Genomic DNA, 12034 nt, shown 5'->3' with positions numbered 1-12034 from the left:
GTACCCGGGGAGTAGCAAGGAACGGGGTACTGGAAGTGCCTCCTTGGCCCCGGTCACGTTTCACCATCTTGATGTTTTCCATCTGGAAAACAAGTATTTGGCTCTGAGAGGACCTGCAGACTGTCTGTGCTAAGCTAATTGTGTGTCTGCTGGGAAAGACGAGCGAAAACTACTCAGGTAGTTTGGTGTTTGGTGGTTTGTTTTTTTTTTCATTGTGAGAGTTTAGAAGGTGATTAAGCTGAACCAGCAGCAGCTGGAAGGGGTGATTCAGCATCGTTTTGTAACTGGTGCTTGCACTGTTGAGCACCTCAGCAGCGAGGCCCTGAATGAGAAAATTCTGATGGTAGGCTGCTCAGGCTTGCCTGGGGTCTCCCAAAGGAGACTGGGCTAATCCCGTTACCCCAGTCACCTGGGGTCTAGCAGGGAAATCTCATTTTCAAGCCTGGGAACAAGCATCAAAAGAATGTCAAAAGCTTGGTCTGAGAAACAGATAACATGACAAAAAGCCTCTGATATCCTGCCTGAAATGCAACGGACCACACTGGAGCACTTACAGGCAAACCTGTACAGGAGATTCTGTGCAAAGCAATCTAGTCTAGGGTGTTACCTGGCCTCCAAGGAGCTGATCTTCAATCTTCAATTTGGTCACCAAATTGAAGGCTAAGGTCCCGAAGCTCGTTGATGGGCAGAGATAACTCAAAGCAGAGGCCCAGCCTGTGGTCCCAGGCTGGCACAAGGGGGGAAGGGAAGAGGGGTTTGTTAGCCCCACAGGGGGAGATCTCTGATGCCTCCTCTTACCACAGGATTTGCCAAGAAGACTTTCATCTCCTACTCTGTCAGCTTTGGGAACAGCTTCCGGCAAGGCCGGGTTGTCGGCATAGACCCTGAGAGGCAACAAGTCTTGCTGAGTGATGGTGAGGTGGGTGATGCATGAACGCCCAATGAGCTTGCATGAACTTGTCTGCCTTATGAGATGACCTACTAAAGTGAAGTCAGCCTTCAGCAGGGCATGTTGTAAGTCTCTCCTCCTCGGGGCTTTTCTTCAGCTGTGTTGTGACTGTGAGAATGCAATACTCCAAATACAGGCTAAGCTGGCTTTGACTGGTGATGCCTGGTTGGAGAACTGACTTGGAATTTAGGTTTGGAGTCCTCTGGGGGGGAGGAAAGTGAGATGAGCAGGACCATAGAGCACGTGTGCCTCTGCGGTGTGTGTGTGCAGGACTGAGTCAGGCTCTGGGAAAACCAAAGAGGATCTTTGCCCTAGAGCTGGATGAGAGCTGGGAATGCTGTGCAGTTGTGCCAAACCCCTGTATTTCCTACACTGCGAGTCAGCTGAGCACACGAACCCTGACCAGTTCAATACTCCTAGGCTCAGAGTTCACATGCATAACAGGCTTCCTGTTCTGAGGTAACACTCATCTTGGCTGAAATGCCAACCTAAGCCCTCCAGGTAATCACTGATTGCTTTCCTCTGGGTTTCTGCCACCTGTGGGCAGATACATAAATCTTCATGCTTAATACTGACCCTGTAGCTCTAGGAGGTAGAGAGGAATGAAACCAATGACATGCTTCCATGGATGGCTGCCTCAGAGAGAAGCAAGCCCCCAGCCATCTCCTTTAAATGTGGGGAAAGACTGCAACATTTAATCACCCTGAAGAGCCTGGTAGCAGAGACCATCTTTCCCCACACACACTGAATGGCACCATCCCTCCTAGCCAAGCCGAGCAGCCTTGAGCTGTGGTGGGATGTGGGTGTGCACCAAGTACTGCACCCCACCTAGTGCTCAGATGAGCTTTTATTCTTAGAGCTGGATTTAGAGCTCAGCAATTAGCTTTGAGCTCAGGTCCTTATCTAACTGCAGGAAAAAACAAGGGCAGCAGCTCTGGTAACTCCTTTCAGCCAGAGCATCTCATCTCTGTTCGGAAGAAAGTGAAGAAGTGAAGGAGAGAAGTTAGTCTCTGGAGCCAGCTGTGATGGTGGCTTCAGTATCTGGAAAAAAAAAATCAAGTTATTTGCTTTAAGCTTATGGTAATTTCTGAAAGCTTTCAGCTTCTCTCAGACCCTGAAGGAGGCAGTTACTTGGTGTCATCTGGACCAGCTCTTTTCCTAAAGTCACTGACAGTGACAAGTACTCCTCTAGTTATCAGCAGGGGCTGAAGGAGGGGGAAATGAGTGAATAGTACCTTGGAGGCAACAACTGTGTGCTAGGCTCCGTTTTTAAGAGGTCTAACATCCTATTCCACCTTCTGCTCTCACAGGAGCTTCATTACTCCCACCTCATTCTCGCAACAGGCAGTGATGGACCATTCCCTGGGAAGTTCAACAAAGACATAGAGATGGAAAGTGCTATCCAGATCTATGAAGACATGATTAAGGAGGTAGGGAACCAATTTATTTCCTAGAAGTGTTGCCTGCCTTTGTTCAACTTCCCCATCTCAGTTACCACTACAGGTATCTGGAGCCATCTGTGTCTCAGAACAAGAGTCCACAATGCCTGCAGGGACAGGGCAGGATGAGGAGCATGTGCTAGCTTGTCTAGCATACTGTGGGACCCACCCGTCTGCACGAGGGGAAACGCTCAACAGTGTACACAAGAAGAGTGCAGGGGGCTCTTGGTTTTGGTTTCCTCTTAACAAATCAGGTGGTTTATTGCTGTATCTCAGAAGGGTCTGTTCAAGGAGTGCCTGAGCTTCCTGTACGTTACAGTTCTCTTGTAACATGATTTTCTTCTTTACTTGAAGATTGAGAAATCTGAGCGCATCGTGGTAGTGGGAGGTGGTGCCGCTGGAGTTGAGATGGCTGCAGAGATCAAAACAGAGTACCCTGCCAAAGAGGTAGTAGCATATCAGTTACAATTAAACTTCTTCCTTGTTTCTGAGACTGTTCTGTGACGGTCCTGCTGGAGGTATCCAAGATCACTGCAAATCAGGAGTTTCCATGCAATGGTAGCCTTCACCCCTACTGCCTCCTCTTCTGAGGGTACCCCGTAGCCTGTCACCAGCAAGTAGTGGCACTAGATGCCTTTCACTGGCTCACTCTCCATGGGCATTAAATGGGGTGGAAGGAATCCAGCTACAGCCGCTCCTGCCTAGCACACAGCAAGTCCTGTCCCATTCCTGTGTCCCCGTTTGGTGTTTTGTCCCCAACAGGTCATTCTCATTCACTCAGCAATTGCGCTAGCCGACGCGGAGCTACTAGATAGTGTCCGTCAGGTGGTGAAGGAGATTCTCCTCAGGAAAGGAGTGCGCCTCTTATTAAGTACGTACTTAACAATGCCTCTGAAGATCTAGATTCTGAAGCTCTCTAAGCTCCTCTTCCTTTAGCCAAAGCGTCTTTCTGCTGTCCTCTCTCTGACTTTTTTGACTGAGCGTGGCTCCCTTGAGTTCCCGTTTCTTTAGAAGCATCTGGGCGAGCTGGAAACGGCAGCCTAGTGAAGGCTGATCACCCAGGGCTCTCTGTCACAACAGGTGAAAGGGTCAGTGACGTGGAAAACCTCACGCCAAACCGTTTCCAGAAGGACATGGTAGTAAGGACAGAAAAGGGCACCGAGGTGGTTGCTGACATGGTGATCCTGTGCACTGGGATAAAGATTAACTCTTCAGCGTATGCTGCTGCATTTGGTAAGTGGAAAACCCCTGGGTGGGGAGAAGCCACACAGCACTTCAGTGTCTGGCACAGGAGTACTCTGAGTTTAGGAACCCACCTGCAGCAGTTATTCCATGGTACAGCAAATGCTCTCACACCACACTGAACACCTGACTGTAAAATGTGACCTTCCGAAACTTACAGACCACAGATCAGGTGGCCAACAGTCTTGTCCAGCTCCTTCTGCTAATACCTCCAAGGAACCATAGTGTCCTAGTTCAGTATGAGGCAGATGACACCTAGAAGTTCATGGTAACTCCTGCTGTCAAGGCCAGGATTTCATCCTTGATAAAAGCTTGTGGAGTTCTGAGCAAGAATAGGCTCAGCACATTCAGCATTCTTGCTGAACCATCAGAAAGTATGACAGAGAATTCAGCCAATTAGTTTTCCAGTGACACACTTTCAGTCCAAGTTCTCTTACAGCTCAGTTTCAGTTATGGCACTACTGCTATGGAGCAATATAACCATTATACATAGGAGAAGGAGGTTCAAACCCTCCTTCTCAGGCTATGTACACTAGCTCTTCCTGTTCCTTGATATTTCTACTGAAACACCAAAGGATGGTTCATTGCATGAGACTGCAATAATTAACTACAGCAAGGCAAAAAGTATCTCTTCCCTGACAAGAGGGTGAAAACCCTACATTTGTGTCAATGACATGCTTGATAACATCAGCAGTCTTTTGGGGTCTCGGGCCACAACAAGCAATGCAAAGCTCCTTCTGAAAACTTGCTGTTTGCCAAAACAGGGGACAAAATGGCAAGTAACGGTGCTTTGAAAGTTAACAAGCACCTCCAGGTGGAAGGCTATGAGAACATCTATGCCATCGGGGACTGTGCAGATCTGAAGGAACCGAAGATGGCCTACCATGCTGGGCTCCACGCCAACATCGCCGTGACAAATATCATCAACAGCCTGACACATAAGCCTCTTAAAACCTACCAACCAGGTAAGGTAATCTCCTAGCACCTGGGCTGCTTTTTGTACATGTACACATCAGAACTTGCAAATATCATCAACAGCCTGACACATAAGCCTCTTAAAACCTACCAACCAGGTAAGGTAATCTCCTAGCACCTGGGCTGCTTTTTGTACATGTACACATCAGAACTTGCATGGGACACTGATTAGAGGTGAAGGAACTCACAATTACAGTTGACTATATAAGCATATAGCTCAGGCTTCATCTTAGTTCTTGACAAAGACACTGTCAGTGTTAATTACCTGTCAGCCTACGGACGCCACGTGTCCTTCAGTAATGTCCTCCTGATAAATCTACTGGTGGGTGTCTGCTATTCATCAAACTTGTTTCCTTTTCTTTTAATTGCTTACTGCCCAAGTGAATCCGAAGATCAAGGAGATTACCTTCTCCTTTCTCCCTTTAAACTATACGAGCACAAACTGAACAATCTAGTCTCAAAAATCTAGCTAGGTGGTGGGTCTCATTAACAAGCAACTGATGTAAATGCTTACCATAACTGCGCTGAAAGCTGTTCCACATGGGTGGAGGATATCTGGAGAGCAGTTTGGATGTAGAGCTGCCCTCTCTATTTACATTTTTCTACTTCAGTTTTGTTGCCTACCTCTTGGGAGGAGATAATCATTCTACACCATGCACATAGCCCATTCCTTCAGCAAACCCATTACTGAAAGAAGTAGAGCAGGTGGTAGAAAGGAGAGAGTTGTGAATAGTTCTTGAGCCTGCTTCTTTCCTTCTCATGCAGCACATGGGTCCTGTGCTTAGCAGTATGTGTGGGTATGAGGCAGGGTTTGGAGGAAGTGCAACACCTACACGCAGTAGTGTTTGATACTTAGCTTTGAAACTGCTTCATTTAAACCTCTGCATCTTCTTTCCAGGGTCCCTAACCTTCCTGCTTTCAATGGGCAGGAATGATGGTGTTGGCCAGGTGAATGGTTACTACGTGGGACGTCTCTTGGTGACCATTGCCAAGAGCCGGGACCTGTTTGTCTCCAAGAGCTGGAAGACGATGGGACAGAGAATGCCCTGTTAAGAGGGGATCAGTAACAAACCAGCAAGGAATACAGCAACTGGCAGAGGGTGAGGGTGTGCTTTTGTTGCTGGTACAGACTGGTACTGTCTCCTGAGCACCTCCTAAAGCCACCCATCAGTGTGTGGCATTACATGGGTGCCCTGCCTTGCTATAAAGGGGAAAGAGGCACTTTCCAAATGATGTGCACAGAAGCTCTTACGAGAAAAACCAGGGAAGGAATGTTTCTTTTACTTTCCTGTTGAGATAGCCCTGAGCAAGCAACTTGATTTACCTTGATTTGTAAAAATAAACACTGTGGTTTTCAAAAATCTCTGCTGTTTGTTTGTTTGTTACGTGGTTTCTCCTTGGCTTTCTCTACTCTTGCTCTTCTAAAACATCCCTGCCTCTTGCAGGTCTGGAACCTGCTCTGCAGCATGCAGGAAGAACGACTCCCAGTACTGCCTAAAGCCTCAAAGAGGCTGTGGTAATCCTGGAACTCAGAGCATAATGCAGCTTTGTGTCAAAAGCTCCACAGCAGCTTTAATTATGTCTTTTATAGCACTATACTTCAGCCAGAAGAGCTCCTTAGTTGTACAAGCTCTTAATTACAGATGCTGCTGCTGTTTTTTCTTTTCTTTTTTAAGGTGAGAAATTCCCAGACCAAAAGTTGGATTTATAACAATAACCACGCTTGACACGTCTTTTTCTTTTTTTCTTATAAAACAAACAAAATCACCATGAAATAGTCTCAGTAATTACAGAGATTATTGTGAGTTAAAAGCAAAACAGAAGCTCCTCATGCATCACTTCTAAAATCCTTTTCCCCCTCTCTGTGGGCTGGAGGCAGAAGTTTACCCTCAAAGGAGGGGGAAAAGGCAGCAGAATATTTTTAAGAGCTTTCTTTAGAGTGTGTGCGTGTGTCTGAAAAATTCATCGCTACAAATCTAAAATGAGGTTACTCTTTAAAAACTTCTAAACTAAAGTAACAAGGGACACTAAACTCCTGAAAAGAGATGGTAACTCAATTGCTTAAGGTGATATAAATGGCTAGAGGATGCTGATAGCATGAAGAAATCTGACTAAACCCCTCTCATCTCTAGTCACAGCTCTTCATCAAGTCACAACACATCACACTACTACCACTCCCCCTCCTCATCACATTGAAAAAATAAAACCCACCTCTAATGTTTTAATGCTACTCAAGTTTGTTGAAAAATAAAGTTTCATTTGGCTGCCGTTGCTACTTGGTGTCTAGCTTGGCCATTTCTTGCACGTAGATGCCAATACTTTCACTGTCGAAGAGCAGAAAGTAAATGTTCTTCAAGGAGGAAGAGCTGGTGCCATCAAAATGGGTGGAAATAGCTCTTAGAGTCACCTGGGCTGCCGTCTGTTTTGGGAAGCAGTTTCTATGTGGTAGGGGAAGAAAACAGAGCAAGTGAGTGTCAGCTGCCTGCGCCAAAAACTACACACACGTGCTGCTGGAAGGAACAAGCTGGAGCTATACCAACTACAGGCTGCTGTTCAGAGAGTGCCAGCTCCAGTTTGGCAATGTGTAAAGCCCAGAAGCAAACCCCGAGGTTTTGAAAACCATATTCATCTGCTGCTGTGTTAGTCTCCTTGCTGGCATAGTTACTGTTTTATCTGATTCTTCTTTTTATAACCACACAAAGTTTTTTTAACGCTCTCCCTTAGAATTAAACTTTTCCATGCCATGCTGGGCAGGCTAAAAAGTTCATAGGATTATGTTTTTTAGCTGAAAAATGAAAAAAAACCCAAACCAACAACATCAGCCACTTAGCTGAATTCCTCATTCTAACATTAAAAATACTTTGAGACTTCAGTGAAAATAATTGCAATTACAAACCCAAGCCAAATTAACACCAAGACACATTAATTCATTTATTTTGATGGTAATATTCTCTAACCTACAATCTGAAAAGCTAAAAGCTACCAGTCTTTACAGTAAGTGGGCTCTCCAACTGTGCTGACACCTCTTGGGGTACCTGGCCCACATCCTTGAGATTCAATTTTTTTGGTAGCAGCATTTTTTCCATCTTAATCATTCTCATATTCCTTTTTCAAGTCACAAAACCACCCAAGCTGCAACAGGGTTCCTTCACCATCACCTCCACGTTACAAGGGAAGCAGCTGAGAGCACATTGCAAAGAGCACAGTTACTATGAAGATCAGCTGCTGGAGTTTCTCTGCTGCCTGACAATGCTTCTAGTAGTTCTGCTGATGTTGCACAGCACTGAAAAGTGTCAATGCAGTGCTCCATGAGCATGTAGGAAGCTCCGCACCTGAAAGTTTGAAGGAGACTTCACTGGGACATACTGAATACTTTAAAGGTGAGTTAAGACCCAGAGGAGGTTTCAGATGGGTCTTTGGGCCTAACTGCTGCTCTTGAGTTTAATGGCTCCTAGTTAGATTCTACAGGTGATAATGCTCCCGAGGAAGCAGGATCTGTGGAAAAAAAGCTGGCCAGCACAACCTAGCCCATGCCATCCCTCTGAGGCAGGATTACATATAACTTTCTGCTTTTGGAAAAATGTTTGTCTATAACCTATACTTAAAAGATCTTTAGTGATCTAAATCACTATATACAAAGGGCCAAATCAGAATACTCAAATAAGCCATCCCAGTGCCTAACACTCCTTACCCTTGAAAAATTATGGTATTTCTTTTAATAGCATCCAGAGGCGCCTCTGCAGTGGGTTTTTTTTTAATCTTTTCCCCCCTCTCTGGTAGCACCAAGAGGTGCATTTGGGTTTATTTTCCTAAGTTCAGTACTATTCGTTGCTTCTTACTCAATTTCACGTTAGTGATTTCAGACTACTTACTTATATTAAAAGCCATCCAAAAAACGAGCTTGGAAACTAGCAATCAACAATTTCTTTATCCATATTCAATGGAATCCAAATGATTACTAGCAAACAAATTTTCCTGGTTTTAGTCTCTGGACAGCACCTGGAGCAGGCCAGCTAATACACCTTTCTAGCAGCAAACTATCGATAAGGGCTTTTTGGAAATCTTTTTCAGTTCATTTATCTCTGCTTCAAAGCACAAGTAATTTCCTCTAAAACTGCACTTCCCTACTTTTTATTAAGAAGACCATAGAGGTGAAAAGCCCTGGCACAACTGAGACATCAGTTACTGTAAACAGTCCCTAAGATGGGGACTTCCCATCATCCTAAGAGGAATGATGAAAAGTCACAGAGCTGCTACCACGTACCAACCAAACCAGTGTTTCTTGTGCAGACATTCAGGTGAAATAAAATGACAGCAAAACCTTTATGTTTTATTTGAAAAACTCTGCCTTTTTTTCAGACAGCTTTGAGGTCCTTTGATAAATCAATTGTAAACCAGCAGCATCTGGAAAGACTTACTCTACTTTCTGTTAGCAGGAGTAACTGTAAGAGCAACAGAGAGTGAAACGGAACCAGGCAGCAGTAGGATCCACACTAAGACTAATGCTCCAGGACTGGATAAGTTTTAGGTAACACTCACAGGAAACATGAGGGCTAGAGAGACTATTTCTGTTGTCATTAAAAGCTACAGTTCATTTTTGAAAGCTCAACATCATTATTAAAGAGTGGTGAAGCAATTTATCATATTTTCCTTTAACTAAACACTATAAATAAAAAGATGCGTGTATAAAGGATGAAAAATCATCACAAATTGTACTGCCTCTCTATTTATTTTTTGGTCCTGATCCACCAAAATATTATTTTGTCTTGAAAAATGTCTGTGTAAAAATGGCATTTTCACCTCCTGCCTATTCAGTGATGTGTGGTGATTTCACTCATCAATATACATTTTCACTTTCATTTTATTCACTACCAGACCAACACAACTGGACTGGACAATGTGCTCTTTGGGCATTACTAACAAAATCAGTAGTTACATTCAAAATTAAACACAAGTAGGTGAACTCCAAGATGAAAGGACAACTTCTGCAGTTAGCAGGGCTTGTGTAAGGTTTCTTGTGGTCAGAGACAAAGCAAGATTAATGAACTGTTGGTTTAAAAAAAAAAAAGAAAAATAAAATAAACCTTTGGATTTCTTAGTAAAACATATTTTATTTGCTAGTTATTCATAAAGAAATGTGTAGTTTCACAGTTGGTTTCATAGTTTCCTTTTAAAAGCAGAACTGTAGTTGAGAAACACTGATTTTCTTTTGAAAGAAACCATTTTGTATGCCTAGTCTATTTAATATATATTCTTGGGATGACTTAAGTGAATACCTTACATTTACCTAGCTCAGGCTGTGTCACTGGTGCTTGCCTTCACTATTATGCTGCTATAATCTTATTAGTACAAATGTGGGTTTGGTAAGCTTCACCACAGCAAAATGAAGGGACATAAGTGAGGTGGTGCTTGTCCATGGTAGAAGACTGAAAATTACTGCCTAGCAATAGAAAACACAGTAAATCAGCTCTGCTCTCCCATGGGCTAGCTAATTTCTCAACATAAAGGCTTCCTGGCCATCCCATGCAAACACTGCACTTCAAGCTCCTTTAATCTGGAGAAGTGTGGTGTCAGAAAGCACCAGCCACAGCCCACTCTGAAGACAGGGTGTCACAGACCAGAAGGTACCCCTGTTGAGAGGGTCCCTCTCTGACAGCCAGTTATACCATTGCTACCCAATAAAGAATCTTCCTGTGCAGAAAGAGTCATACCTGCCACTGGGAAATGGGGGGAAAGCCACTGACTTCAACTTCTTGTCTTCTGCAGCTGTTAAGCAGTTCTTTATAGTCTCTTCAAGCTGCTCTTCACACTTGTCCGAGCCCCACTGTGGGATGTGACAGTGGATGACAAACTTTGCTGCTAGGCCGCTAGACTGAGTGAGTGCAGCTAACACAAACGAAAATATAACATTTAGTTTTGAATAGAAACCACCCTGAAATGACCTCTCAACCCAACGTACTTTCTATATTACATCTCCTCACCAAAGAAACATGTTAGGAATTAAAATATACCACAAGGGCTCACTTGCAGTTGTAATCTGGTGGTGTCATAATTACTTTTGTGATCACTTGTTATTTCTTTGGAGACCAAAGAACCCACGGCTCATTTGGTTAACCCACAGTTATTCAATGATACTTTATAGCTTTCTGTTTCAGCGTGGCCTCTGGATTTGTTTCATGCCAAGTACCCAAACCTCACACCAAACACAGCATCATTAATCCCCCAGCAGACCTTTCTGCAGTGCTGTCAGAGCCTTATCTGAATGCTTTGCACAAATACCCTGCATCATCGTTACAGCTCCGGAGTGTTCAGGAGTAATATTCAGACTCATTTCACAGCTGGGTAATTTCAGACAACAACATGAAAATCACAGATGTTTGCTGAAAGTCTCTACCAGTTATGTCCAATTAGGAATCTGAGATTAATTTTTCTGAAAGCCTAATATTTCTCCAGGACCTGCAGAGCCCACAGCATGGCATCAGTTTGCTTTTGTGTCAGTTGTGGAAGAATAGCACTTCTGAAAATGTGGGAATCTCTGGTTAAACACCCTGAAATGAGCTGTGTAATTAATGCCCAAGGATGAGAAGTGGGTATATTCACTTGTCCACCACCACAGAGGAATTTTCTTTTTTTGTAGGCATGGTGGAATTTTGTCTAACACTTCAGTGTGCCACTTCAATTTCAACCAGAAAAGACATGTCAGGCCTTTAACCACAGGGAGCAAACTGAAAACAACACAGGTACACTGCACTTGAATTCAAGCCCATTAGGCTGGAGCTCAAGTGTTTGCACCAGACCTCCAGCAATTAACAACCATTTATTATTGCTTGCCTCAAAACCAATAGAAGGGGCAATTTCAAACACAGCAACACAACACAATGTTTGAGAGCTTACATTTTGCTATCTACTAAATTAAGATTATGTTCTTTCCTGGGACTGCCTTAATAGCATAACAGGAGTCTATTTTCTAGTTTAGTAGTGATGTTGTCAGAGATGTTATGGCATATGTTTTTCATTCAATGCAAAAGTGAAGCAAAATATCTTGCACAAAAAGGTGACATAGAGCCTTGTAAATAGGTGACAGCACAAGTTTTCTTTGATTTTTGTACTCCCACAGACAGAAATTGCCCAAGATAAATTAATCAGCCTATTGTAACTTATGGTGGCACCTAGAAGCCCAAAGACAGAATGTGCACAGCACACAGGTATCCTGTTCTTCCTTTTTTTCCCCCTCTAAGCAGGCTGTCCATATCAGCAACAGCTTCATAGAAGAAACAGAAACATTTCCATCACGTAAATAAAGGCATATCTATAATCAAGAACAGAACCTCCAGAGAAAGAACATACAAAATGAGCTGTTCCCAAAAGAGAGTATCCTTTTTACCTTCAGCAACTTCCAAAGGTCCTTGAGATTTGCGAAGCTCTTTCA

The 12034-nt window shown here is 43.8% G+C and overlaps 2 protein-coding genes across 2 annotated transcripts in view; one reads left to right on the top strand and one right to left on the bottom strand.

Annotated features, from left to right (window-relative positions):
* Positions 1–803: 803 nt before the first annotated feature.
* On the top strand, positions 804–5962 carry AIFM2 (apoptosis-inducing factor, mitochondrion-associated, 2; the record flags this gene model as incomplete). Its single annotated transcript, XM_008948606.1, has 7 exons — positions 804–919; positions 2260–2379; positions 2743–2835; positions 3151–3259; positions 3469–3621; positions 4395–4595; positions 5504–5962. Coding segments are annotated over 7 exons (947 nt in total), but the record flags the coding sequence as incomplete, so codon positions are not given.
* A 376-nt stretch (positions 5963–6338) lies between these two features.
* The window catches only part of LOC103780905 (core histone macro-H2A.2), a 21636-nt gene continuing 15940 nt past the window's right edge, over positions 6339–12034 (bottom strand). Inside the window, 3 exon segments of the mRNA XM_008948605.1 lie at positions 6339–7043; positions 10317–10491; positions 11990–12034. The exon segment at positions 11990–12034 is cut by the window's right edge and continues 31 nt beyond it. Coding sequence (XP_008946853.1) covers positions 6878–7043; positions 10317–10491; positions 11990–12034 — 386 coding nt within the window. The 3' untranslated portion in view covers positions 6339–6877.

Source organism: Merops nubicus, unplaced genomic scaffold (assembly GCF_000691845.1).
Source record: "Merops nubicus isolate BGI_N331 unplaced genomic scaffold, ASM69184v1 scaffold12321, whole genome shotgun sequence".
In the NCBI taxonomy this organism is placed as follows: domain Eukaryota; kingdom Metazoa; phylum Chordata; class Aves; order Coraciiformes; family Meropidae; genus Merops; species Merops nubicus.
The sequence above is the reverse complement of the archived record's forward strand: the minus strand, read 5'-3'. Positions and strand labels throughout refer to the sequence as shown.